The sequence below is a fragment of the Conger conger genome, chromosome 3 (assembly GCF_963514075.1).
Source record: "Conger conger chromosome 3, fConCon1.1, whole genome shotgun sequence".
NCBI lineage: Eukaryota > Metazoa > Chordata > Actinopteri > Anguilliformes > Congridae > Conger > Conger conger.
In genome coordinates this window covers 53,210,673-53,238,390 of record NC_083762.1, presented here as the reverse complement: position 1 = coordinate 53,238,390, position 27,718 = coordinate 53,210,673, and the positions used below count along the sequence as shown (strand labels likewise).

Below are 27,718 nucleotides of genomic sequence, written 5' to 3'. Positions count from 1 at the left end.
ATACCAATGAAATAGATACAGAAACTCAATGTTTCAGGTTTCTCTTTCTAGAATGTTTTACTTAAATATATTTAAAAAACCTGTATTACAATATAATTATAATACAATACCATGAGCTCCATGGAAAGATTAAATATGCACATGAACAGAAATTAATTGAAAAGGTGAGATTTTGACAGTTGCTTCAATCTTGGTGTTATTATAAGACTTGATGCTGGTACAGTCTCCCTGTCACACACACACACAGCTGCAACAGCCAGGGGCCAGCTGATGAAGCCAGGGGCTTGAGTGAGACGCTCAGCCCCTCAGACTCACCTCACTCCTGGGTGGATGCTGGGCACAAGCTCCATCTCCGACAGCAGGCCCGTCCAATGAGACTGCTGTGGGAAATCGACGATGACGTCTTTCCCGTTGGCACTGAAAGCTGCATAGAATGATTTATGAGAGACGTACGCGTCACCTCTGGTTGAGCCTAGCGTAAGCACAGCGATAAACTTGAAGACACAGCACTTAAAGACAAGCTGAAATGGAAGTTAGAGCAGCACTAGCTTCCACGATAAGACATGTGCGAAGCTGATTTTGCAGGGGAATGTTTGAAGGGCGTATTTGACTGATGTCAAATGACGATGCACATTGTTGTATAAAAAGGATTTTGATTTGGAGGGAAAGCTCCAAAAAAAAAAAATCTTGTTTTTCAGGAAGTGGGTGAAAATAATAATAATAATAATAATAATAATAATAATAATAATAATAATAATAAAAAAAATATAAAAAACTTTGGTGTGAAAATACACAAATATTAAAATATGACAATATTTTTGGACTATATACTGGTTTTGAAGATTTTACTAAATTGAATTGAATTTTGATTTCAGCTCATCTTTAAGATATACTTAAAAATACGGTTTCAAAATGTATTCATTGCTAAAATCAAAAGGCAAATAAAGCAATTCAAAAGATAAAACTAAATTACCCTTCACAACTCCGACGCTCCTGTGAGTGACCGACCCCCACTTGTACTTTGGTGTAGTGACCGAGGGCTTGACGCGAACTTTGTCCCCGATCTTGATGTGCGATGGAGAGCTCTGTGGTGGGAAGCCTGGAGGGGGGTAAAGAAACTCTGATGACTGACGGGCCTTCTGACGACTGCCGTCGCAGCAGCGAGTCACTCACTTTCCACTCGACTGGTCAGCGAGGAGCATTCTGCCACAAAATGGCAGTTTTGGGACACCTGAGATTCCCCTCACCTCACGAAGGCCACTATATATACAGTGCAATCTGTAAGTATTTGATAAGTTGGCTCCTGAGACTACCAGTAGAAAGGAAACAATGAAAACAACGAAATAGTAAAAAATGCGTCACCGTCCGAATATTTACGGACTGCACTGTGTACACAATCTATGATTATTATCATCATTATTATTACATGAAAACACATCTTTTCCATGCTAATGGGAACTTCCCAAAAGCATATACTGACAGAATGCTGTCACTCTTGAGAAAGTGTGAGGCCTTTCTTAGTAACTTCCGACAATTCTATAACAAACAATAGTTTTACCATTTTGACAGGTTATGAGCAAGTGATTGAGCTATCTAGTCTCCAATCAGAGCCCATCATTATATTTGTAATAAAACCTAAAAGCACATTATTACAAGAACATGCAATCCTCTCCCAGCCGCTACTCTGCCATCTTTCATGCTTCTCAAGCTTGTCTGGTGTATCAGAGCCCATGAAATACTCTCAAAGTGCAATCCTCGTCTTCTGGTCCACTTGGTTGGTTCAATTGCACCAGGCAAGATCAATCAAGCACAGAGAAGTATTTGAATCAAAACAATTATTGACCCAGTTCAATACCCAGTTCAATACCCAAAAGAGCAATAAAGAGCTGGCTGCAACTGGCTTTCTGTGTGGAAGACAGATAACCCAGTTCTCATGCAGTGTGTTTGAGCGCAGAGTCTCGTACCGAGCAGCTCGGTGTGGATGTAGCGGACCCAGTAGGTCCCTCCCTTCTGCTGCCAGTCACACTGCACGTTGAGGTCATGGAGGCCGTCCCGGTCCAGCTTAATCACCTTCCCCACGTCGCCATCGTATACCTCCTCATACGTCCTGCAGCACCTCACCATCATCCCCACCTGAGGAACCACACAGAGGGCCGGAGCATAATGTTACGCAGTGTGTGGTGTGTGTGTGTGTGGTGTGTGTGTGGTGTGAGTGTGTGTGTGTGTACGTGTGTGGGGTGTGGGTGTGTATGTGCGCGTGTACGTGTGTGGGGTGTGGGTGTGTATGTGCGCATGTATGTGTGTGGGTTGTGTGTGCATGCGTGTGTATGTGGTGTGCGGGGTGTGTGTGTGTGTGTGTGTGTGTGTGTGTGTGTGTGTCTCTGCATGTGTGGGTGTCTGTGTGTGTCTCTGCGTGTGTGTGTCTGTGTGTCTCTGCATGTGTGGGTGTCTGTGTGTGTCTCTGCGTGTGTGTGTGTGTGTGTGTGTCTCTGCGTGTGTGTGTGTGTGTGTGTGTCTCTGCGTGTCTGTGTGTGTGTGTGTCTGTGTGTGTGTGTGTGTGTGTGTGTGTGTGTGTGTGTGTGTGTGTGTGTGTGTGTGTGAGTGCACGCATGTGTGTCTATCCCCTCCGCAGAAAAGCTCCACCATTTCCTGTGAAGATTATTTGCATGAGGAGATGGATGTAACTGATCGAAATCCAAAAATGAATTTTAAAAACCTCTATTTCAGGGTTTCCCCAACTGTCGACCGTGACCCTAATGAGGCATGAGAGCTTGTGATATATTGCAAATATAGTCACAGTCAGGCACAAGGCATGTGCGGGTGGGGTGTTGGGGGGTCAATTGCTGGATTGAAGCGTAGTCTTTGAAAAAGACGTCTGAAACCAAAGCCATCTGTAGATGTTCAGTGTAATTAATGCAATGGCAGAAGCACCGCCTGGAACTCCAGTCTTCTATGGGGAATGTGGTTGCTCTTTGCGGTCGGCGGACAAAGGCCCACCTGTATATTCTCCCGGACGTACACGGCGTAGTCGTCGTTGCTCTGGAAATCCGACCTCTTCTTGAAGGTCTGGCTCTCCGTCACCACAGCCCCAGAAGGCTGAAAGGGAGCCAAGCCACCATCATTTCCCGGAACGACATTCAGAATAGCAACAGCCTTTGGCTTCGATAACACTTCTCTGAAACGTAAGCGCGGCTGCCAACGTGAAAGTGAACCCATTCTGAAATGCGGCCTGTGCAGACATCAAGCCCTACTCAGCAGACGTAATTGTTCTGGACTCTTTTCTATGCTCTACTAAGCGTGTCTGGCGTGTTGGAACCAAGCTTACAAAGTGCATACCCTGCCTTATGGTCCTCTTGGTTGTTTTAATTGCACCAGGCGAGGGAAATCGGGCACAGAATAATATTTGAATCCAAATAATAACTGTTGACTCAGGTCATTATTATCAGGACTCTGGCAGGAGGCAGTAGTAGTTTCCTTCCTTCTTTTTGTCTTTAATCATACTCGATACGGTAACACATCTCCAAACTTAAGTGAAAAACATCACTTGTGTCTATTCAATGTTGGTTAACGTACCTATTAGTTTTGAAAAACACATTGCTTATATTTTTGCTCTTTATCCTTTTAGTCATATTTTTATCTACCAAGTACCACCCTGGGGGACACTCACTACGGGGAAGGCCGTCTCTGGCTCCTCCATCTCCTCCAGGAGTTCCTCGTCTGAGTATTCGTCCGACACGGTGTCAGCGTCTGAGAGCTCAGTGACGTGGACATCAGGGTGGTCCAGCAGCCACCCAACCAAGGCCTCCACTCCTGAAACCAAAGAGCACGGGGATGGAGATCTGAGACCAATCAGCGAGAACACTGAAATGGGCCTCAAGTTCTGGACAAAATATATCTTAGGATCTAGCTATTATTCTAAGCTGTTTATAAACCATTTCCCACATTATATGACTTATGTTTTTGCTTAATCATGTGCTAAATTTGCTAAATAAACGTAAACCTCTGAGCTCTGAGACCAAGCCAAAAGCCTGGACACCTATTGAGAACCCTGTTGATTTTCTAAATTAGTTAGTTGTTAGTTTGTAAATTACCAGTTATTTAACCACTCCCTCTACTTCACTGTTGTATTCTCTCCCCTTAAGCTACACTTTCACCACTGTTCATGTTAACACAGAGAGCTGACGGCAGGTGGTGTTCTGGGGCAAGGTGAGGGACCGAGGTCGCTTCTCTTAGCGAACGTTTTGCAGCCGTTTCGGATACCAAAACCAGGAAGAAAAACACTGATGCCTGTGGGCCTAAGTGCAGGGTCCCAGAATTGCTAGCTACGCCCCAGCCTGTCCTGCAGTACCTGGTATCCCAGAGGCGCTTCCCGTGGCTCCAGACAGGGACTTGAGGGCGAACTCGATGTTCTTCCTCTGGAAGCCCATCTCCATGAGCTGCAGCACGATGGGCAGCGGGGGCAGGGGGGAGGTCTTGTGCTTCTTCTGCCTGGGCGGCCGCACCTGCTGCACGGTCACCGGGGTGGTAGCCTCGCTGGAGCTGCTGTCCTCAAACAGGGGCGAGGAGGGGTGTGTGGACTCCACCGCCAGGTACTGACACACTGCCAGGGCCGCCGCCTGGGACCGCGAACACACACACATATATATATATACACACACAATACAGACACAGACAGATATGCAATAGAGAAAATTGACAAAAAGAAAATTTGCAATGCAAATGCATACAAACACATCCAAGTGAACCACATTATGCCTCATTTCCGCAAGTCTACTTTCCTCAGTTTCTGCGGCTTTACTAAAGGTCCCATATTGTGTAAAACAAATTTCCTTGCCATGTGGATTATACAGAAGTGTAATACAAACACTGTGAAAGTATCAAAGTGCGCAGATCCCAAATAAATCCACACAATCCGCATGAAGTGAAATTATGACATCACAACGATACGCTCGTTTGTTTCGGCACGGCCTCCTTTTAGCGGGAAACAAATCAAAGCACTCGGCACAGATGGCGTTTGGTTTTTTGGAGCTAGCCAGCCAATGAAAACAGAGGTTGATTGATATCAATGAGCCTTAAAGACACAGCCACTAAAACAGCCTGTTCTTGGTAAAGCTCATAAGAGGCGCTGGAGAATGGACATGTAAACCTGGATAGATTGTTTCTGGTACATACAAATGTCTTCTATGTATATAAAGACATAAAATAAAGCACTGGAAAGGTGTATATGGGACCTTTAAAACAACTTGCCCAACTGCTGCTGCCACACGTTCCCTAATGTGTGGGTGAGTGTGTGTGTGGGTGGGTGTACGGGTGTTCGCATGTGTGTGTGCGCGCGCGCGTGTGTGTGTGTGTGTGTGTGTGTGGATGTATGGGGGTGTGTGTGTGTGTGTGTGTGTGTGTGTGTGTGTGTGTGCACGTGTGTGTGTGTGTGTGTGCGCTCACCTCCAGCTCCTGCCTGTCGAAGATAGCCTTGATGGGAGAGGGCTGTGTGGCGGCCGATAGCAGCTGCTGCAGGAGGATGAGGGGGGGCAGGGGCCCGTCGGGGGAAAGGTCCCCCACGTCCGGAGATGACGCCACGGTGTCCTCTGAGAAAGGGAGGAGAGAACGCACAGTGACTCAGAGTGCAACAATCCTCATTCTACCAGGTAATGGAATGGAACAATTTGTGCTACTGATTGGCCAGGCCATCTTCACACCTGACTCCCATTTTGTGGGCATTTTAGATACTAAAACTAGGAAGAGAACGCTGATCCATGTGGGCCTTTAAAAACATCATCTTCTGCTAACTGAAAGGAAACCACAAATACAGCTGTGAAAAAGTCTTGTACAAAGCACATGTACAAAAAATTTTAATGCTTTAAAAATTATGAAATTAACTCTCTCAATATTGAAAAAACAAAAAACAAACAAAAAAAAAAACTATACAGGCAGTGAAGCAAAAAAAACGAAATCAAATCAAATATGTTGTGACCACCCATTGCCTTTAAAACGGCATCAGTTCTTAGGAACACTGTCCTGCAATTTAATAACAAAATTAACTGGTACGTAGTTCCAAACGCATTGGAGAACGTGCTACAGTTATTCTGCAGACTTTTGCGGTCTTGCTTGCTTCTGGCTCTCAATGTCTTTGCGAACGTGAGCTTTTCATGCCATCCTGGGGCTTTCGATTTGTGTTCCATACTGATTTAAGTAAAAACACTGAAACCATTTACATTTTAGTCATTTGGCAGACGCTTTTAATCCAAAGCGACTTACAAGTGCATAGGTTCTTCCACAAGTTAAAGCAACACATCCATAACTAGTAAAATATTTGAGAGCCCTGTTGAGTTAGTTAGTTAGTAGCTAGTACTTAGTAGCTAGTTAGTAGTTTACCATTTTTTTTTTTTTTGCTCCTCGTTCAATCCCCCTCCCCTTCACTATCGTATTCTTTCACCATGTCCATGTTAACACAAAGAGCTGACCACAGGAGGGGGAGGGTGAATTGGGCCCATTGGCTGGTTTGTGTGAGCTCTATGCCCTGGATTCAAATCAGGATGAACATCTATCCATCTGTCCTTTAAACAGTTTAAAATTATTAAAATTAAACTTTTTAAAATTAAGTTAGTCAGCAAATTCCAACACTTACTCATTAAACTGGACTTACGATCACACATTACTTGTATTTATTTGTAAGTCATTGTTAAGGAGAAGTGTAGACTGAATCCAAGCCTTTTCATAAAAACTAACGAACATCCTGAACACTTGTTTTTGAATCAACTACTAACCCTATAGGGGGCAGTATTGAGCAGCACTGTTCTCTCAGGTACCCCAGGTTGCAGTCACATCTCAAAGCAGCTGGTTCATCATAGCAGAGGGATACATGCATACATAACTTATGGTTTAAGCCCCGGGCTGGTGTCACAATATAGTCCTCAATATAGAATATAGCGGCATGAAAACCCTGCTCATCTTCTGAGTAAGTTAGTTAGTTGTTTACCATTTATTTTGCTCCTCGATCCCTCTCAGTCTCCTTCACTATTGCATTCTTTTGCCACTGTCCATGTTAACACAACGAGCTGACCGCAGGAGGAGAAGGGGAATTGAGCTCTGGGGGCATGGTTCTTTAAAAAAAAAGATTTAGTGGGCATCAATATGTTGTGACCACCCATTGCCTTTAAAACACCATCACAGTTCTCTCCGGAACACTGTCCTGCAGTTCTATAAGAACATCAACTGGCAGGTTATACGAAACATATTAAAGAACTTGCCACAGCTGGCTCCCCAGGTCACCCCAGACAGCCTTGATTCTTCAAAGTTACTGTCCAAAAAGTTGTCCATTACTTAACTTGAGTTGACGAACCCTGCATCTGCATCAAAGTCGACTCATTGGCAGGTTTGTGTGGGCTCTATGGCCTGGATTTATCCAGGTAGAACATCTATCCATCTATCCTTTAAACCGTTTAGAATTATTAAAATGAACCTTTTTTTCACCCACCAGCACAGCTAGTCAGCAAATTCCAACACTTACTCACTAACCTGCACTTACAAATAATTACAGCGAACCTGTGTAATTGTAAGTCAATGTAAAGGATAAATGTAGACCAAATCCAAGCCTTTTCATAAAAACTAGCGAACATCCTGAACACTTGTTTTGAAATCAATTAATGACCCTCTAGGGGGCAGTATTGAGCACAACAGTTCTCTCAGGTTCCCCAGGTTGAAGTCACATCTCAAAGCAGCTGGTTCCTCATAGCAGAGGGATATGTGAAAATGTGAGTTATGGTTTAAGCCCCGGGCTGGTGTCAGAATATAGAATATAACTTCCTGTTTCATAAGATTATAAGATACCGCTTCTGACCTTTAAAGCCGTTGATGGGCTTGTCCCTTTCTACTTAAATTATTTACTTCTTCCTTATACTCCCTCACGAATGCTCTGTTCGCAGGGAGCAGGCATCCTTGTTATTCCTAAAATAGCTAAAAGTACCTTAGGGGGCAGAGCCTTTTCTTATTGTGCTCCTCTCCTGTGGAACAAATTGCCTGCTCACGTTCAGGGTGCAGACACTATCACCTTATGTAAAGCTAGGCTGAAAACCTAGTCTGTCCAATAGTTGAGGGGCAGGAGTGGGTGGCTGGCTGGTGTCACAATATAGTCCTAAATATAGAATATATGGACATTTTCAATACTAAAACCAGGAAGACAAGGCTGGTGCATGTGGGCCTTTAGGTTAAAAACACAATTTTCTCAAGACCTTAACTGGCTGCAAATTGAAAGGAAACCAGAAATATAGGACTGTGCAAACGTCTTGTACAAAGCACATTTACTGAAAAGTCAGTGTATACGCCTTAAAAAAGAATGAAAAGAACTTTCTAAATATATATATATATATATATATATATATATATATATATATATATATATATATATATATATATAAAAAATACAATAATAATACAACAGAGCAGTGAAGTTAAGAACTAAATGAAACCAATGTTGTGACCACCCTTCGCCTTTAAAACAGTATCAGTTCTCTTATAAACTACAGGACGGTGTTCCTGAGAAAATGAACTGGTAGGTAGTTCCAAACTGGTTGGAGAACTTGGAGACTTTTGCTGTCGCGCTCACTTCTGGCTCCCCAGGTCACCCCAGACAGCCTTGATTCTTCAGGTTTCTGTCCAAAAAGTCCATTACTTATGTTAATGTTATATGATTTCACTAGATATAAAATTCCGTAACGTTTAATTTTTTGTAAAATTAATGTTTAGAAATCTCTAATTTGCTCTTATCTACTGAAACACTAATGGAGAAAAATAATAATAAACTGGACTGAAATACGACTAGATTTAACATCTAGATTTAACACCAAGACTTATGCACAGTACTGTGCCTAAAGATACAATGACGCTCCAGGTCCTGAAACTCAGCCCAATTTATGTTGACAGACTTGAGGGAGATTGTAGATAGGGGAACAGAAGATGGAATGGACTGAGCAATACATTTCATTTAAAGAGCAATAAATCTCTATAAAATCTGAGCAGTGCAAGACCCTGAAGCACAAGAACAAACATACCACTCCACGCACTGCTATGTTGGCTCTAGGCTTATTGTGCTCGTATTAGCAGGTCCATTAGTATCAGAGACAAGGTCTGCCTACGCTGCCATGTTGGCTCTAGGCTTAGCGTGCACAAAACAACATAGCCATTAGTGTCAGAGACAGGCGACTTCTGCCCACGCAGTAACCGTGTTGGCCCTAGGCTTACAGTGCTCACAGCAGCAGGTCAATAAGTGTCACGACGGGGGATGTCTGGACACGCAGCTGCCAGGTTGGCTCGAGGCTTTGCACTGAACCAGGTCAATGAAGAGTCAGTAACAGACATGCCTGCCCATGCAGAAGCCATGTTGACTCGGCACTGGGTTAAGCAAACCACGGCAGGAGGCTGACAGCCTGACAGGCTAATAGCCCCAGAGAGTTCCAGAGTGCCATGCTATCCTCACCACACAAGCACGAGCGCCGCATCAGTAATGGACCTGCCGTTTTTTTCCCACGCGCTCAGTCTAGAGCCAAAATGTCCACCGCATGAGCAGACATAGCATGCCAGTCACTAACATGCCATCTTCAAAGCGGAACTGATCCGCGTTGATTTGAGCGAGTGGTTTGGAAGGAGAAAGAAATGAATGCTGATTGGACAGAATGCAACAGCGTCATATTCTGTTCAACACTTTTTTCAGCGGTTGAGTGAAGTGCCGTGCCTACTGTGTCGACTATACAAGACGATGGAAGGTGTATTTTACATTCAACAGCACGGTCTTCAAGATAAATGAGGCAATAACTTAATCTCACGGGAAAAGCTGCTTACTAGCATATAATTCTTAGCACGTTATACATGACAGATTTCCTGACTAAAACACTGGGCTAGGAGTTTGCATGCATTACTTTAGCAAAGTGTAACCATGTGTGATCTGTGTTACAGAAAAATGCAACAGCAGGTTACCGCCTATTTCTTATCCATAGGAATTTTTGAGAAAAATATTTACTGAACACACCCTACCTAATTTTGTAGCTTGAAAATTATCAGATGCTTTGAACAGTGCATGCGGATCATCAGGTGACTGAAACACAATTGCTGATAGGCTACACAGCAGCAGGTAACTCATTCTAAATAATGAGGTAGCGTTATTTCAGTGCACTCCACACATATGACCTTGAAAAATGCTTTTTCAACACACTGAAGTCATTTGAAGGGCATCTGCTCTACAACGGGGCTAGAAAGACAGCAGTTGAGCAGGGAATTGTAGATATATCTCTAACGTTACAGAAGTTTTGCCATGGTTGCGATTGCTTCCCAAAAAAATGCCACTGACAACTTTTTGGCTATCTTTTCGACGGGTTTGTTTTCTCTAGAGATCTATCTTTGCTTCTGAGGCAATTTCACTTTGCTGTAGCTCACTAGACGGTGCCATATATTCCATCATCATACTGCACCATCACAAAAAATTGATAACATACACAGGCAAGTTTCCCAGAAATCTTTGCAAATGATCAGAAAAGTCAGCTTTCAAAGAAAGTAGGCAGCCAAAGAGAACTTCATAATTTGGGACTGCAATATCTAGCCGACATTCTCTGCGCATGTTTGACATGTTCGGAAGCTGTTTTTGTAAACTTAAAAAATTAAATAAAAAGGTGAGCAATCATAAAGCGGATATGTTCGTTGTATTGATATATAATAGACACAGCCCATCCCCACAGATTCATCACAGATTCAATCTCATAGATTGGATACCGAATCTTAGTTCTCGCGCTTCGTTCGCGTTTTGTTGTGAAACTAAATACATTTTGCCTTTAATATTTCTGTAGTATTGGAGAGAAGACGTAGGGCGGCGCGTATCTTTTCCAGTGTCAATGTAAGGGCCCAACATTGCCGGGGACACTCGAGCAGAAGCTCCCGGGTGTGGTAAGGGGCAGGCTCTCACCACTGGGGATGGGCCCGGTCTCCAGCACGGCAGACTGGGAGAGGATTTGTCTCAGCTTGTCCTGGTGAGACAGCAGCGCCCGCGCCGCCTTCAGGATGTACAGACGCAGCTGCTGACAGCGCAGGAGGTGCAGGTCCACCTGGTCCGCTTCAGGGGAGGGAAACGCACATATGCACACGGACACACAGAGACACACATTCACAGAGACACACACACACACACACACACACACACATGCAGAGACACACAGAGAGACATACACAGACATGCACACAGAGACATGCACACAGAGACGCACACAGTCAACACATGCAGACACGCATGCACACACAGAAAGACGTACGTGCGCACACACATACACACACACACACACACACACACACACGCACGCACAAACAGAACACACACATTTTACAGAACATCAAATATCAAGCTGTATGAAAGGATTGTATATAAAAAAAAACGTAAGCTGGGAAATTTGCTCTGAAAAAGATGTCTTCTGACATTCCTAAGGTACACTGACCAGTATATTGCTAATTAAACAACACTGCTAATGAAAAAACATATCAAAGTTACCAGTATATTGATAATACTGCTCGGTGAAAACATTTCAAAGGTAAGGTGCAGTTTCTCATTTAAGCCAGCCGGGTGACACAGAGACAGGAAGTGCGCTGTGTTCCCGGAGCGGCGTACATCCTGCGGGGGGGGGGGGTAGCGTACCGGTGAGGCCACGGCTGAGGGACTTCTTCATGCGCTGCTTCTCCAGCTTGCTGCCGGCCAGGTGCACCAGCTGGGCCCACACGCACAGCATGGGCTCGGAGAAGGGCAGGTTATGCACACTGAACGCCACCACCGGCAGCTAGAGGGGGAGAGACCCGCGCTCACTCACACACATTCACATGCATTTTAGCCATTCTGCACAGGCTTGAACAGTTTTTTTGCTCTGATAAAACATGGCACGCTGTTACATTACAGTTATTTAGCTGATGCTTTTATCAAATTGACTTACAGTTGATCAGACTAAGGAGGTGCCAATCCCGCCTAAAGCGATGTGGAGTTAATGGCCTTGCTCAAGGGTCCAACTGCTGGACTGACCTAAAGCGTGTGAACCACCAACCTTCCAGGTTCCAGTCATGTACCTTAGCCACGAGGGTATAAGTTGCCCCATTCTCCGACCCTCTGGATGAACACCCCTTTTGAAGGTTTAAAGGTATGTGTATGATAAAGTTGCGGTGCATATAGTGTAAGGGCTTGTGTATGACTGAGGCATGACTGTATGATGGTGTATAAGTGGCGGAGTTTGAGTAAAGTGTTAGTATGTACACTGTAAAGAGATTGTGAATTGAGTAAGGTGTTAGTAAGTACTGTGTAAAGCAGTTGTAAGAGGTCTCTGCAGGCGTACCGGTTTGAGCTGGCTCAGCAGGCACACCCTGCACGTCCTCATCTCGTGGAACTGCACGGTGATCCGGCCCTTGGGGGTGATGCGGGTGACCGTCCCCTCCCCAAACTCCTCGTGGACCACCTGACCGCCCAACCGCAGGCGACCGTCGATTCCCCCGATGACCGCCAGCACCGCCATCAGACTGCCCACCGCCGGGCCCTCCGAATCGGGGAAGTACTCCTCCAAGAGGGTCTGAGCAGGACACCGGGGCACACTCACCATTACATTACATTTACTTAGCACAGTGTACACACTGTACAGGTCGGTATGTATGTATGTACCTACATGGATCACCTGAAATTGACCTTGTCCAAACCCTCAAATTTAATCATTTTTTATACGCAGTCCCTCTGTTTCAGCGGACCAAAAGTAATTGGACAGTTGGCTTCTCAGTTGTTTCTGATTAGTCAGGTGTATTCAATCGCTTCCTGAGTGAATGTATAGCATCTAATCTGCTAGAGTATAGAGTCAAAAGACTAGAAATTTAACCAATGTCCAAATACTTAGATATATATATATATATATATTGCATTGTATATCCTGGGCCACTCCTATTTGGCTCTGATGCCTAACGCTCTCCAGCTATTGGCTAAAGAGAGCAACAACGGCCTCTGTTTGAGAAATGTATCAATGTATCAATTGAATCAGGAAGAACCAATAAGAATTTCAAACATAAGAAAGCCCAGCCTTTGAAACCTAGAATACAGCAGGGGGTTAAATAAGCAACACAACATGCTTTGCGCTCTCTCTCCGGTGCACTTGGCAGTTGGTTTGGCGGGCGGGACCTACCGCCTGGGCGTGCCGGCCGGCCATGACATCGCCGATGCAGCTGAGCTGGGAGTTGACATACTCGTTGATCAGGCAGTTCCACTGGGGCAGGGAGTGCAGGGTCCGCAGCACGGCCACGATCTCCTCCGCCAGCGTGCTGCTGTGAGTGGCCGTGAGCGAGGCCTGGGGGCGGGACTTCCTCCTGCGCAGGGAGCCCTCTGTGGACAGAGACGGGACACGGCGGTGATGTCACGCTGCAGTTATGTCCCGGTGTACTGATGTCACAGTGGAATGATGTCACAGTGCAGTGAGGCCATGAACACAGCAGTGATGTCACAGTGCAGTGATAGCACAGTGTTCTGAGGTTATGAAGACAGCAGTGATGTCACAGTGCTGAAAAGCAATGGACACACCAGTGATGTCACAGTGCAGTGACATCACAGTGTAGTGAGGTTACGAAGACAGCAGTGATGTCACAGAGTGTTGCAAGGCAATGGACACAACATTGATATCACAGTGCAGTGATATTACAGTGTAGTAGGTTTATGGACACAGCAGTGATGTCACAGCGCAGTGATATTAAAGTGTAGTGCGCTTATGGAGACAGCAGTGATGTCACAGTGCAGTCTATGGAAATTGATGATGGATGGTTGGGAGGATTTCATTTTAAAACAGTGGCTCTACAAAATTGTGTGGCACCCCCTACCCCTGAGGAGAGGGAGATCCGAGGAGCAGGTGCTGAGCAGGCTGCCCAGGAACCCAAACAGCTTCTCCACCAGGAACTTCATGTCCTGGGACCTCTCCATCTTGTCCCAGGACGGGAGCACCGCTTGCAAAAGGCGCAGAGCCAGGATCTGCACACACAAAGGGGGGAGCGGGGGCAATTAGTGCCACAAGATAATGAGAAAGAACTTTTTAAGAAACAAAAAAGGTACTCACAAATGAAAAAAGAATACATTTATCGAACAGAAAAATAGAAACAGACTCCATTGACTGTAACAAATTTCAATTTAATCTAATAACCTGGCAGTGCGGCAGAGCCATGGCAGAGAAAATGGTTCACACTCAAAAAAGGCTACAAAGCTTTTTAAAAAGTCATTATTATTTAGCCTTTTTGGAGTGTGAAATATTTTCTTTTTAATTGATGATATTTCACGGGTTTCAACACATCAAACAAATTAAAACGGGCTCAAAATTCCTCCAGCTAAGAGCCAAGGCAGAGCCAGGCTGGAGCCAATGAGAGCATCATCAGGGTGTACGTGGATGAAATGTCCCTGACCTGTCTCTGCAGCGTGACGGCGGTGAAGGGCTGGTGGCCCTCCACGATGCGCACCAGCAGGCTGATCCAGGCCGGCGTGCTGAGGGTGCTGCACATCTGGGGCGTGAGGGCGATGCTGCGGATGAACCCCAGGGTGCACCAGCTCCGGTGCTGCTCGCGCGACACCTGCCTGTGGGCAGAGCAACCTGGGGAGGAGGCGGGGATAAGAGTGGTCACCTGCAGTGCAACTACAACAAGTAGAGACAACTACTGCTTTCTTCTAAAGGACATGCTGGAATTGAAATTGACTTTTTCCTCAATTTAGCCAATTCTCCATTTATAACACGGGTTAGAGTATACTTTTTTTTTTTTTTAAATAATAATAAAACAAATAAAAAAATGTAATACTAAATTTAATTATTTATTTATTTTCAAAATAATTTTTTTACATCAGCTCATCATGAGCCAGTGGGCATGCATGTGGATGAAAAGGGTTCTCAGGGACGGAGGTGGGGTTGGAGGGCAGGATGGTGGTGGGGCTCGGTGGTGGGGCTCGGTGGTGGAGGTTGGGGTTGGGGGTTTACCGGTCTTTTCGTTGGCCCCGCTATCCACCAGCATCCTGAGCAGGCCGCAGAGCGTGCGCGTGGCCTCCGTCTGCATCACCTCAGCGTGGATCCCGGCCGACAGGGCCAGGGTCTTCAGCAGGTTCACTGTGCTGGTGAGCATCAGCGCCGTGGGGTGGGAGCTCTTCTCCACCGGCTCCCCTTCTGAGATACAGAACACACATTACACACATTACACACATTACACACATTACACACATTACACACATTACACACATTACACACATACACACATACACACATACACACATACACACATACACACATACACACATACACACATACACAAATTCAGACAAAACAAAATTCAGTCTGACTTTGCTGTGATTTAAAATTCATGACTGTTGGGTGTTATCACAGCAATAGGGGGGGGGCACAATTCACTTACTTTTCTAACCGTGATTGGAATTATTGTTATTGTTACTTCCGTTATCATTTTGTTTACATATATTTTTCAAGAAGTATCGCACATTCTTTTTCCACTATATCTTGTGTAAAGTATGCGCAAGTCCAACATGTATGGTACAGTACAATGTTTGCGTAGGTTGTAATTAAGTTAAATTGTTCTTCGAAGCGGGGGGTGGGGGGGTGGGGATTAGTACAGTTTGTAACAGTTTAAGATCAGCTTCAGGTCCCTCACTCCCAGCAGAGCCAGGCCCAGTCCTGCCGGCCCCCGTGCTCACCGGTGTCGTCCTCCGTGTCCGAGTCCTCTGCCGTGGGCTGCGTGGGCGGCGGGGGCTCGGCCAGCTTCAGGTCGTACTTTCCCTCCTTACCCATCCTGTAGGAGTTAGTGCTGCTGGTGTCCCACTGCACCCTGATCCAGCCGTCCTCCCCCAGCTCCCCTATCACCCGGCCCAGGCCCGGGGGAGGGCCGTCCTGCAGGGAGCAGAGAGGCTGCTGCTACCACCACACTCTGCTACACTTCCATTTACACAGCAAGATACGTTTTTAATACTGTTACCATCTTAATAAGTACAGCTCCAAAAGTACAGCTCCAAAACAACTAAAAATGTATCAGTCCAAATACCTACAGACTGCACCATGTGTGTGGGTACAACAACATTCAGACTGAGCTACGCACTGTGAACTATTACTTTCATGAGACACCAAACACGCACATGCCCAGTCACTAATCACAATGTCACAATTGCCTCCCTAAATGGTCACAGATACGCAAACAGTACACACACACACACCTGGTCATCCCACACACAGACACAGACACAGACACAGACACAGACACAGACACAGACACAGACACAGACACAGACACAGACACAGACACAGACACAGACACAGACACAGACCTGGTAACCACACACACACACACATACACACACACACACACACACACACACACACACACACACACACACACACATACACATACACACACACATACACACACACATACACACACACATACACACACACACACACACACACACACACACACACACACACACACCTGGTCACACCACACACACACACACACACACACACACACACCTGGTCACCCCACACACAAACAGAGCTAGTCACCCCACAAACACACACGCACACCCACATACACCTTGTCACCCCACGCACACACCTGGTCTCCCCACTTCCAGTCCAGGCCCCTCATCACACGGGTGCCGATCTTCATCATGGCGGCCAGCTCGGGGCCCGATGCGGGCATGGGGGTGGGGGCCGCCTCCTTCCTGGACTCCTCCAGCACCGTGGCAGAGCCCCCGTGGACACAGGACCCCAGGTCCTCCTCCGCGCTGTCCGTACTGGGGCCTGCAGCGACACACCGGGGTCAGGGGTCAATGCACTCCATTCAGCATTCATTCATTTCAGGAATTAAATGGAAATCGACTAACTAGGGATGCTAATGAATAATCAATGGCTGATTATTTGCTGTTAAGAATTTGATAGATAAAATTTAATTAGATTAATTTGATCATTTAATTTGATCAATCACAAAAAAAACATGTTTTAAGTAAAATGTTGCTGAAAGCCTCAAAAGACAGGAAATGTGTGTGTGTGTGTGTGTGTGTGTGTGTGTGTATGAGCGTATGTGTATATGTGTGTGTGTGCGTGTGTGCGTGTGCGAGTGTATGAGCGTATGTGTATATGTGTGTGTGTGTGTGTGTGTGTGTGTGTGTGTGTGTGTGTGTGTGTGCGCATATGCGTATATGTGTGTGCGTGTGCGTGTGTGTGTATGTGTATATATGTGTGTGCGTATGTGTGTGTCATACCGATGAGCCGCAGGATGCTCTGGGTGAGGGCCAGCATGCCGGAGTTGAGCAGCAGGCTCAGGCCGTTGGCTCCGTGCTTCAGGGACAGCATGTTGAGCATGACCAGGAGGAAGCGGGCCTGGGGCATAGTGCCCAGACTGGGCCCCGCCGGGTTCTCATTGGTGATGGTCTGTAGAGGAACGGGCTGCACACCTGCAAGGGAGCACACACTGTTACACACGCACGCAACGTTACACACGTGTACACGGGCACAATGTTACACTTATTTGTGCTGTCTAAATATCAACTATATTCTGTGCTTTAATGCAGTTCAATGCATATGGCTGAATGAGTAATTGGAATCAATTACGACAGAATTAATTGGTTGGAACAAGACCACTGTTCTATAGCATCCTAATACAGAGCTACAGTACCATCGCCCGTATACACGAACACTGTACAATCATCACTAATTCACACATACTCTACAATCACTGTAATATATAAGTTGTGTGCCATGAATCATACCACATTATCAAATATTAATTTACCCCGATAGACAACCGCTGTTGTATCACCCTAATACACAGATCCTGTATCATGGCTAATACACACATACAATACCATACCATATCATCACTCATACTGCTATAGAGGTTCTGTATAAGGGGGCCTGGGATTGGTACTGACCCAAGTCTTTAAACTTGGCGCTGGCGTCCAGCAGGATGGTGCGGACGTTCTGGATGGCCCAGGCGTACAGCTTCCCGAAGGTCACCTCCAGCAGCATGCGATTGAAGGGGGGGATGAGATCCACGTCCTTCAGGCAGTCCGAGAGGGGCTCCCTGTCGGTAAATAAACGTCTGGGCTTAATTTTGTAATCCATTCATTGAAGGAATGAGAGGTAAAATTCCAGTGGGGTACCAACTACAGAAAACATGGAGACCAGAGGTGCGTTCAAGACAGCTAAAACCATTTACGCGGAACTACGTTGGCAGAAAACAGTTACTATTTAAACAGTTACTATTTACAATTTTAAATGAACATTCCATTTTGAATAGAAATGGATGTGACTTAGATATAACAATGCCAGCTAGATTTATTTCTGTGCTCGATTGATGTTGCTGGTGGAATTGAGCCAACCAAGAGGACCAGAAGCTGGGTGTTGCACCTTTGAGAGTATGTCACAGATTCCAATACACCAGACAAGCTCAGTAAAGCATAGAAAAGTATTAGAAGCCAAAACAATTACGTATTTGACCCAGGTCGGGAGACAATGCAATCATACATTCTGTTGAACCAACTACAAGGACAAAACTACAGCAGCACTTGGATTCCCACTTTCAATCATCTCTATTGGTCAAAGAAAAGGCTGAAACAAAAGTCCTTTTTGGATTCAAAGGGGCCCCAGACCTCTTGGGACTGAATGTACCGGAAGGGCAGCATTGTCCTGGAAACGTACCCGATATTGGTCCCTTCAGGGATGAGCCGCTGCCAGCCGCACAGCATGGCATACTGCACCGACGGCAGCAGGAAGCTCTTGGACGCCAGCTTCAGCATGGTGTCGATGCCCTCCAGCCTCACCTCAGCCCTCTCCAGCTGTGGGAAGATCGACAGGGTCAGACCTACAAGTTGTTAACATCGACTGCATTAACCCCAAACTGCAATCCCTGTCAGTATTTCCTTTTTGACCCGTCGTAAGCTACTGTAACAGATTTCTCTAAGGAATGGAAGGATGGATGGATGAATTCATTAGTGAATTACCAAATTAAGGAATCTATCAATGTGGTCCACCTCAAACTCCCTTTGTCTTTTCCAGACCTCAATAAAACAGGGCTAAGATGTGTCTATATCTTAGTGGTAGAAACTTATGGAGGAGCTCCACCAATCATGGGGTACATTGGTTGCACCAAACATTCAAAAACCAATAGTGATTCTGACAATGATTGGATACTACTTCCTGGTGGAGCTCCTCCGTTTTCTATGTGTGAAACATAAATGCAAAACGTTGAGTAACAATTGTCACAAAGGTCTGGCGACAAAGTATAAATCAGGCTAAAGGGTCTGCCTTGACTCTCCTATCTCCATTTTAATATCCCCGTCTCCTCTCCCCTCTCCTCTACCCATCACCTGTTTCAGGAGGCACTTCCTCATCTTCTCCACATCCAGAGGTTCCTCCTTCAGGGCGAACTCGACGATGGTGGCCATGAGACTGGACTGGGGGAAGGAGCCTTGGACGCTGTGCTTCAGCCATTTGTACTTGTGCACGCTGGTCACCGTGGACAACAGGGGCTGCCACTTGTCCTGCTGCTCAGACAGACACACAGACACTCCCAATATAAGAACATGGGAAAATAAAGGTATATGACGATAAGAACAAGCAAAAATAGCCGGTTTGAGTCACCATTTGTGGACAAACTGAACAGCGTCGTCGTGTCGTTTCGAGGGTATCTGCCTCTCTGTCTCGGACCGGGCAAGCCGCTCCATGAATTAAAAACTCTCAAAAGACTATAAAAACTCTGTGGTACCCATGGAGAGTTTACCTTGAGACAATTTACACCGATCCCCCTTCTTCACATTTCTTCAGCTCACGTTTTTACCCAAAGCGACTTCCAGTGGATTAGACGAAGCAGCATCCCCCTGGAACAATGCGGGATTGCGCAAGGGCCCAACTGCTGGTGGGTCTTATTGCGGCTATGCCGGGACTTGAACCACCACCCTTGGCCTGAATTAGGTTACTGGCTACAGGCTAGGTTACAGGCTGCAGAAATGTGTGGTATCCGTGCAGACTTTACCTTTAGCTTACAGGGCATACTTCAGATACGAAGACCTCATTATTAGTATATGAGCCTATTGTTTTGTCAGTGTGTACATTTTTCATTTACATTTTCCATTTTAGTCATTTGGCAGACGCTTTTAATCCAAAGCGACTTACAAGTGCATAGGTACATTTGCCACAAAGCCATAGCACGACCATGGCAGACATGTGAAAGTGGGCAAGAGACAGCAGGCCAGTCTGTGTGAGAGAGGGTAGATACATGTCACCATGTCCCAAGCTGGCAGGGATTTAATGAGGATCTGTCAGTCGGGGAGGTAAAAACATTTTGATGCCTTTATAAATAGTAATAGGGAGGCGGTGCAGGGGCTGCTGATCCCAGCTGTGATCAAATGAACAGAGAGAGGGAGACTCTCCAGGGGTGAGATGAAGGGTCTGAATCTATGAGAGGGAGGAAGGGAGAAAGAAAGAGAGAGAGAAAGAAAGAGACAGAGAGAGACTATAGCAGTGTGATTAAGGGTCTGAATCTATCAGAGGGAGGAAGGGAGGAAGAGAGAGAGACAGAGAGAGACTATGACAGTGTGATGAAGGGTCTGATCTATGGGAGGGAAAGAGAGAGAGGGAGAGAGTGTGACACAGTGTTTGGATCTAGAGGAGAGGGAGAAGGAGAGAGAGATACTAGTATAACAGGAAGAAGGATTTGCTTCTAAAGGGGAGGGAGAAAGAGGTACAGAGACAGAGCAAGAGACAGAGGGTATGAGACAGAATAAAGGAGAGAGAGAGAGAGGGTATGAGACAAAATAAAGGAGAGAGGGTATGAGACAGAATAAAGGAGAGAGAGAGGGTATGAGACAGAATAAAGGAGAGAGAGAGGGTATGAGACAGAATAAAGGAGAGAGAGAGGGTATGAGACAGAATAAAGGAGAGAGATGTAGAGAAATATGAATAAAGGAGATGAGAGATGAGGAAGATAGACAGATTGTAACAGAGAGGGAGGGAGGAAGGGAGAACAAGTGAGATACAGAGAAAAAGATGGGAATGACAGAGAGGGAGGAAGTAGAACAATGATCAAAAGAGCAGGAAAGACAGAAAAAAGTAGGAGAGAGAGAGGGGGATCAAGGGAGAGGGGGACAGGAGGTTCACCTTGGGGGACTTTGCAGGAGCTGGCTTCTTGTCGGCCGGCGCAGGGCTGATCGGCACAGCACACTGGTCCTCTCCATCAGCCTCGTCGTTCTCCAGCTTCGACTCCTCCACGTCAGCCGACTCGGACTTCTTGGGCACTAAAACGCACAAATAACGCCGTGAAATCCATCCGTGGACGGTACTTCGCATCTCCTCGTGTTACCCAACACACAAACAACGCACAAATGTCAAAGTGCTCCTGAGGTTCAGGCCAACAAGCGGCTTGCCTCTGAAGAGGCAACTGGAATCTACGGCACACAAGGAACAAGCAGCAGCATTTTAAAATGATACTTTGAATGCTCTAAATGTTTCTCAAAAATACAAGGTTGGCAATGTATCGGTAATCCAGCTATACATTTTATCTGTGAGCCAAGTACAAAACAAAGTAAAAAGCAAAAATAACAATTTTGAATACAAAATATTCATACACAAATAGACAGTCCCCCCCCCTAAAGTATTGCGCTTCATTTCCTGCTTCACGTGGTCCCAGGACTAAAATCCAATCTTCATAATGGCTGTTTAAAAAAAGGAAAAAAAGGAATGCTCTTTAACAGCTCTCTTGATCTTGGTATTCCAGGGATGTACTACTGTAACTCTGCACTTGGCTTTTTTCCAGAAATGCAAGTGTTCCGTTCGTGAACTGGAGAAAAATGTGACTAGTCTATTTATAGTGAGAGTGCGTGTGTGTGTGTGAGTGTGTGTGTGTCCTGTATATGAAAGATGGCATGCCGCCACAACACTGTGTGATTAAATGATTATGTAAATCATGTTGGGACTGGCATTCCGGAAAAGTGTTCAGGCGACTATTAACTATACAGTCTCCTCGAAAAGTATGAGAACAGCAAGGCCAATTCCTTTGTTTTTGCAATACACGGAATACATTTGGGGTTGAGATAAAAAATGAACACGAGACAAGAGTTCAGGATTTCAGCTTTTATTTCCAGGTATTTACACCTAGATGTGTTAAACTACTTAGAACATAGCATCTGTGGTATCAGAACAGCCAATTTTTAGGTGAGCAAAAGTATTGGAACAGAGAGTATTTAAGTAAATGAAAGTAAATAACACTTAATATTTGGTAGCGTCATTGCTTGCAGTAACTGCATCAAGCCTGGGACCACCAAACTGTTGCATTCTTCTTTTGTGATGCTTTTCCAGGTTTTTCCCTTCAATCTCCTCTTGAGGAGGTGAAATGATACTCAAAAGGGTTAAGGTCTGGTGATTTACTTGGCCAGTCTATAACCTTTCTCCCTAATGTTGTGTTGGCAGTGAGTTTTGGGTCATTGTCTTGCAGCATGATAAAGTTCCTCCCAATTAGTTTGGATGCATTTGGCAGAAATAATGTTTTTGTAGACTTCTGAATTCATCCTGCTGCTACCATCATGAGTTACATCATTAATAAAGATCAGTGAGCCACACCAGAAGCAGCCATGCAAGCCCAAGCCATGACACTTCCTCCACCGTACTTCACAGATGAGCTTGTATGTTTTAGATCATGAGCAGATTCCTTTATTCTCCACACTTTGGCCTTTGGCATCATTATGGTAGAGACTAATCTTGGTCTCACCAGTCCATAAAACCTTGTTCCAGAACTCCTGTGGCTCATCTCTGTACTTCTTTGCAAATTGTAATCTTACTACTGATGAGTGGTTTGCATCTTGTGGTATAGCCTCTATATTGCTGCTCTTGAAGTCTTCTTTGAATAGTTGATTGAGATACAATCTCCACAGGGCAGGGATGAAGGTTTGTGATGTCACTGACTGAAGTTTCTTCACAGCTCTTCTTCACAGGTTTGTCATCAACTGTTGGTTTCCTTGGTCGACATGTTTGATGTCTGTTTCTAAGTATGCCAGCGGTTTCTTTCTTTTTTAGGACAACAAGTTGTTGTTCAAGCTATCCCCAATGCTTGTGCAATGGCCCTGATTTCCCCTCTTTTCTAAGCTTAAAAATTGCTTGCTTTTCTCCCAAAGACAGCTCTCTGGTCATGTTGGTTTATCGTTTATCATCTCACACAAATGCAGTCTTCACAAGCAAAACCCAAGGCTAATACCAAGAGTAGAGATTCTGAACTATTTATTGTTTACCAATCAATCTAACAGGCCACATCTGGGCAAGAAGAAACACCTGTGAGCCACATGTTCACATGCTCAGCATATTCTCGAACAGTTTTTCATGATGAAAAACTTCCAGATCAGCTTTGTGGGAGTGTGAGTGTGTGTGTGTGTGTGTGTGTGTATAAAGTATAATTCCTTCCGTTTTTCAAATATGCAATCCATTTCAGCACACAGTGACATGGTTCTCCACTGTGACATTGTGGTGGGCAAGCTGTTGCTAACAAGAGACTACGAAGCAGGCAGGCTTATACGGCATGTTCAGACAATACAAACAATAATATGGCAGTCATTTTGATTAGTTGAAAAGGCCGAGAGCGCAATATGGCACTCTTGGGATTTTACGGAAGTTTTTCTTGAGTGAAAGGAGACTGAAAGGGGATAAGCTAACCACTGAATTAAATCAGATAAATGTTGAACATAGAGACTTGGCCCACCTCTCTTCTTCCGGCTGTCGCGGATGAGCTTCTGCGTGATCCTCTTCCAGCGCGGCTGCGAGCTCAGCAGCTTCAGCTTGGAGACTATGGACAGGTCGTTGCTGACCGCCGGGCGCAGCTCGTTGAACAGGAAGCGCAAGCGCTCGATCACCGGGGCACACACCTCCTTGTAGGACCGGCCCTGCTCCTGGTGAGTCTAGGGACAGGAATCGGTGCAGTGTCACAGGAAGTACCCAAGTGAAAACAGGATGATTCCCTCAGGTCAAGGGTTGATGACGCCCAGGGTACAAAGTAATATTTAATAATATTTAATATTTAAAAAAATATTCATACCTTGTGCAATAATCTTGCTTAATTTTGCACGATACACCATGGTTTAGACAGCTAGCTCCTTCTTAATAATATATAGACTCACAGAGGACTTTATTAGGAACACCTGTACACCTACTTATTCATGCAATATTCATGCAATAAATAACATCAGCCAATCTACAATCATGTAGATACAGGTCAGAAGCATCAGGTAATGTTCACATCAACCATCAGAATGAGGAAAAAACATGAATTAAGTGACTTTGACCATGGAATGATTGCTAGTGCCATACAGGGTGGTTTGAGTATCTCAGAAACTACACACACAACAGTCTCTAGAATTTGTAGAAAATGTTGCGAAAAACAAAAAACATCCAATAAGAATGGCCAGACTGGTCAAAGTTTACAGCAGGAAGGTGACAGTAACGCAATGACGACAATGTAATTTCCTGAAGTAACTGAATTGAAATGGAACCGACCTCCAACTCTGTACACTGAAATCAGCCATTTTAGGTTTCTTATGTTCCTCTCTCTTAAGGGGGGTTCAAAAGGAGAACAGTCTCATTCTAATGAGAATTGGGCAAAGAAATAAGAATTCTACCTTAATCAAAGAGCACTTTGCTTGGTACACCATCCGACAGACGTCAATCACGGATTTGGGGAGAGATCTCAGTTTCCCTTGGTCCACACCCAAGGCACATTGCTTGATGAGTGACAGAGCGACATGACCTGCAGGGGGAGGAGCCAACATAGCAGTCACACACACGGACGCAGCATTCGCGCATTAACACGGTAAAACAGTGGTCACCAACCCTGTTCTTGGAGATATACCGTCCGGTTCATTGCAACTCAAATTTAGCACACCTGATTCTACTAATTAGCAGCTCAAAGAGATTTTTAGCTGTTGAATGAGGTGTGCTTTGCTGAGGTTGGAGTAAAAACTAACAGGACAGTAGATCTCCAGGAACAGGGTTGGTGACTCCTGCTCGAAAACCTTGAACAAAGTCATACAGGGAGACAATGAACAACAACCAGCTCCACCATAGCTCTGTTCTAATATCCATGCAGTACGGCAGCAGGGAAAATAATACAATCTTAGATGCCGCTTTAATTAAAACAACCTGCATTTTCATAATGTGGCTTTTATGATGGAGGAAACTGCAACTACCATAAACCTGGTGGATAATACACCTGCACTTAAGACAAACCCACGTTTTTTGGCCCCAAATTTTTTTTGATCAGTAGATGAGAATTTCTCATTTGTATTTCTATTTAGGGAAAATTGCATATCCTGAACTGTAGAGGGTGCCAGTGATAAAGAAACTACGTAAACCAGTTGGCCTGAAAAAGCGGTCAATAATCTACATTGACATTTTTTATTATATTGCACTTTTTCCACTTTGCACCATTTCTAACCAGCTAGCTAGCAACGCCATTTGCTTGGCTACTAGGCTAGGCTCCGGAGATTCTGAAGACTCTGACAGCACCAATGTGCAAGTAAAGCCTGGATCTCTTCAGGTGGCTTCAGTACTTGAAGATTTGTAGCATTAGCGTGCTACACTATACAACGGATTAGAAAATAATGTTTGCATACACAACTCATGTAAATTGATATAACGCTTGGGTTGGGTATTGGGTTTTTACACAGCAATACATTTACATGATAAACTCAAAGATACTTTTTTACTGTAGTTTGGGTGGGAGGACTAAGGCTGTCCCAGAATCCCCTGTGGTTACCGAGGTCTTGGTGTTTGAGCAGGCAGCAGAGCAGCAGCCGGCCCACTTCCTCCACGGGGTGCTCTGGCGGGAACACGATGGGCGTGATCAGGTGGTACTGCTTGCAGCAACGCTCGATTTGGCAAAGGAAGTCCTGGGAACATCAGAGAGGAGGGAACATCATGTTTTCCTCACAAGTTTTCCACAATGTTTATATTTGCATATTCCCACTATTTTGTGAGGTTTACAACCGGTCTCATACCTTTATTAGGATTAGCCAAAAATCCAAAAATTAGTGGACAGGAAACATTTAGCATATGTTAAAAAGCACCCTGAATAGCAAAATTAATAGGCCTTTTTACCTTTTTCGTTATGTTTCATAATGGGTAATGCCTATTTTAAAAGAAGTAAATTGTATGTCTCCAAATAATTGGAATACGTATGAACAGATTGTTAATGTAGACTGATAAAAACTTGGGCAAGTCAACACTTCTGTAAAAACTACTTGTTTAAAGCACTACCAGGCTCTTTTTCCCCTGGTTCGAATGAACGAAATGGAATTATTTTAAGTAATTGAATAAACTTTAAATAAAATGTATATAGTTTTTTTTACTTGCTCTGTGCTCATTGGGCAGGTTACGGGCCCACATCACGTGACTAGCACATGCCGTGTGTTCATTGGGCAGGTTACTGTGTCCCATGTCATATGACCAGCCCTTGCTCTGTGCTCATTGGGCAGGTTACGGTGTCCCATGTCATATGACCAGCCCTTGCTCTGTGCTCATTGGGCAGGTTACTGTGTCCCATGTAACATTACCAGCCCTTACTCTGAGCTCATTGGGCAGGTTATAGGCCCACATCACATGACTAGCCCTTGCCGTGTTCATTGGGCAGGTTACTGTGTCCCATGTCACATGACCAGCCCTTGCTCTGTGCTCATTGGTCAGGTTACGGTGTCCCATGTCATATGACCAGCCCTTGCTCTGTGCTCATTGGTCAGGTTACTGTGTCCCATGTCATATGACCAGCCCTTGTTCTGTGCTCATTGGGCAGGTTACTGTGTCCCACGTCACATGACCAGCCCTTACTCTGTGCTCATTGGGCAGGTTACAGCCCCACGTCACATGACCAGCCCTTGCTCTGTGCTCATTGGGCAGGTTACAGCCCCACGTCACATGACCAGCCCTTGCTCTGTGCTCATTGGGCAGGTTACTGTGTCCCATGTCACATGACCAGCCCTTGCTCTGAGCTCATTGGGCAGGTTACCTTCACAGTGTGGTCCTGGATGTTGTTGTCGGCGATAGCCTGGAGGAAAGGCTGCGAGTGGTCGCTGAGGGTGAGCCTGCGGGAGTTGAGCTTGGCCTTGTCGGGCGTGGTCGAGCCGGGCAGGCTGCAGTGGTCCTCGTCCTTCTCTTCGTTGTAGTTGTAATGGATCTGGCTGGTCTGCAGGCCCCCGGAGAAGATGGATGACTGGAGCCACTCTGAGAAAAAAAAAAAAAAAAAAAGACACATATTTTTATTTTTATTGAACTGGGCAGGTCTGTTGAAATACAGATTCTGTTCTACAAGGGAGACCTTGAGGCCAGGGCAGCTCAATATACAGAGAACATTCCTGGAATAACAGATATCAGCAAAGATACTGAACACAAATGAAAAATACACATAGTTAAGACAATTACACTCTTCCAATCGATTGATTATTTGAATTTAAGTGAAAAGAAGTGCACAGAGGGTTCCCCAAAGCAAAGTTATGCAGCATTTTGATGTTCCCATCTAAAATCTGACCACTTTCATACAGTTCCATAAGACACATTTACTACGGGCTATGTGTTCTATACGTGTAATTTCATAAAATATCCGAATCACCATGCATGATTTTTAGAAACCTTTTGCATATGGCTAAAGACAGGCATGTCTGGGGAACAAC

At 45.1% G+C, this 27,718-nt stretch overlaps 1 protein-coding gene across 6 annotated transcripts in view; it reads right to left on the bottom strand.

Moving 5' to 3' along the window:
- herc2 (HECT and RLD domain containing E3 ubiquitin protein ligase 2) overlaps positions 1–27,718 on the bottom strand; it is a 118,817-nt gene that overhangs the window by 47,277 nt on the left and 43,822 nt on the right. For all 6 annotated transcript variants that reach the window (XM_061235994.1, XM_061235993.1, XM_061235995.1 and 3 more), the window contains exons 28-52: positions 27,058–27,272; positions 25,813–25,945; positions 24,677–24,804; positions 23,764–23,959; positions 21,177–21,313; positions 19,388–19,564; positions 18,720–18,856; positions 17,951–18,102; positions 17,282–17,473; positions 16,633–16,820; positions 15,722–15,914; positions 15,000–15,182; positions 14,437–14,621; positions 13,864–14,011; positions 13,179–13,375; positions 12,351–12,581; positions 11,669–11,807; positions 10,949–11,095; positions 5,443–5,585; positions 4,349–4,616; positions 3,668–3,810; positions 2,998–3,096; positions 1,965–2,133; positions 974–1,099; positions 316–424 (exon numbers count right to left, since the gene is read on the bottom strand). In XM_061235994.1, the coding sequence (XP_061091978.1) occupies positions 316–424; positions 974–1,099; positions 1,965–2,133; positions 2,998–3,096; positions 3,668–3,810; positions 4,349–4,616; positions 5,443–5,585; positions 10,949–11,095; positions 11,669–11,807; positions 12,351–12,581; positions 13,179–13,375; positions 13,864–14,011; positions 14,437–14,621; positions 15,000–15,182; positions 15,722–15,914; positions 16,633–16,820; positions 17,282–17,473; positions 17,951–18,102; positions 18,720–18,856; positions 19,388–19,564; positions 21,177–21,313; positions 23,764–23,959; positions 24,677–24,804; positions 25,813–25,945; positions 27,058–27,272 (4,135 nt within the window). The remainder of the gene's footprint in view (positions 1–315; positions 425–973; positions 1,100–1,964; positions 2,134–2,997; positions 3,097–3,667; positions 3,811–4,348; positions 4,617–5,442; positions 5,586–10,948; positions 11,096–11,668; positions 11,808–12,350; positions 12,582–13,178; positions 13,376–13,863; positions 14,012–14,436; positions 14,622–14,999; positions 15,183–15,721; positions 15,915–16,632; positions 16,821–17,281; positions 17,474–17,950; positions 18,103–18,719; positions 18,857–19,387; positions 19,565–21,176; positions 21,314–23,763; positions 23,960–24,676; positions 24,805–25,812; positions 25,946–27,057; positions 27,273–27,718) is intronic.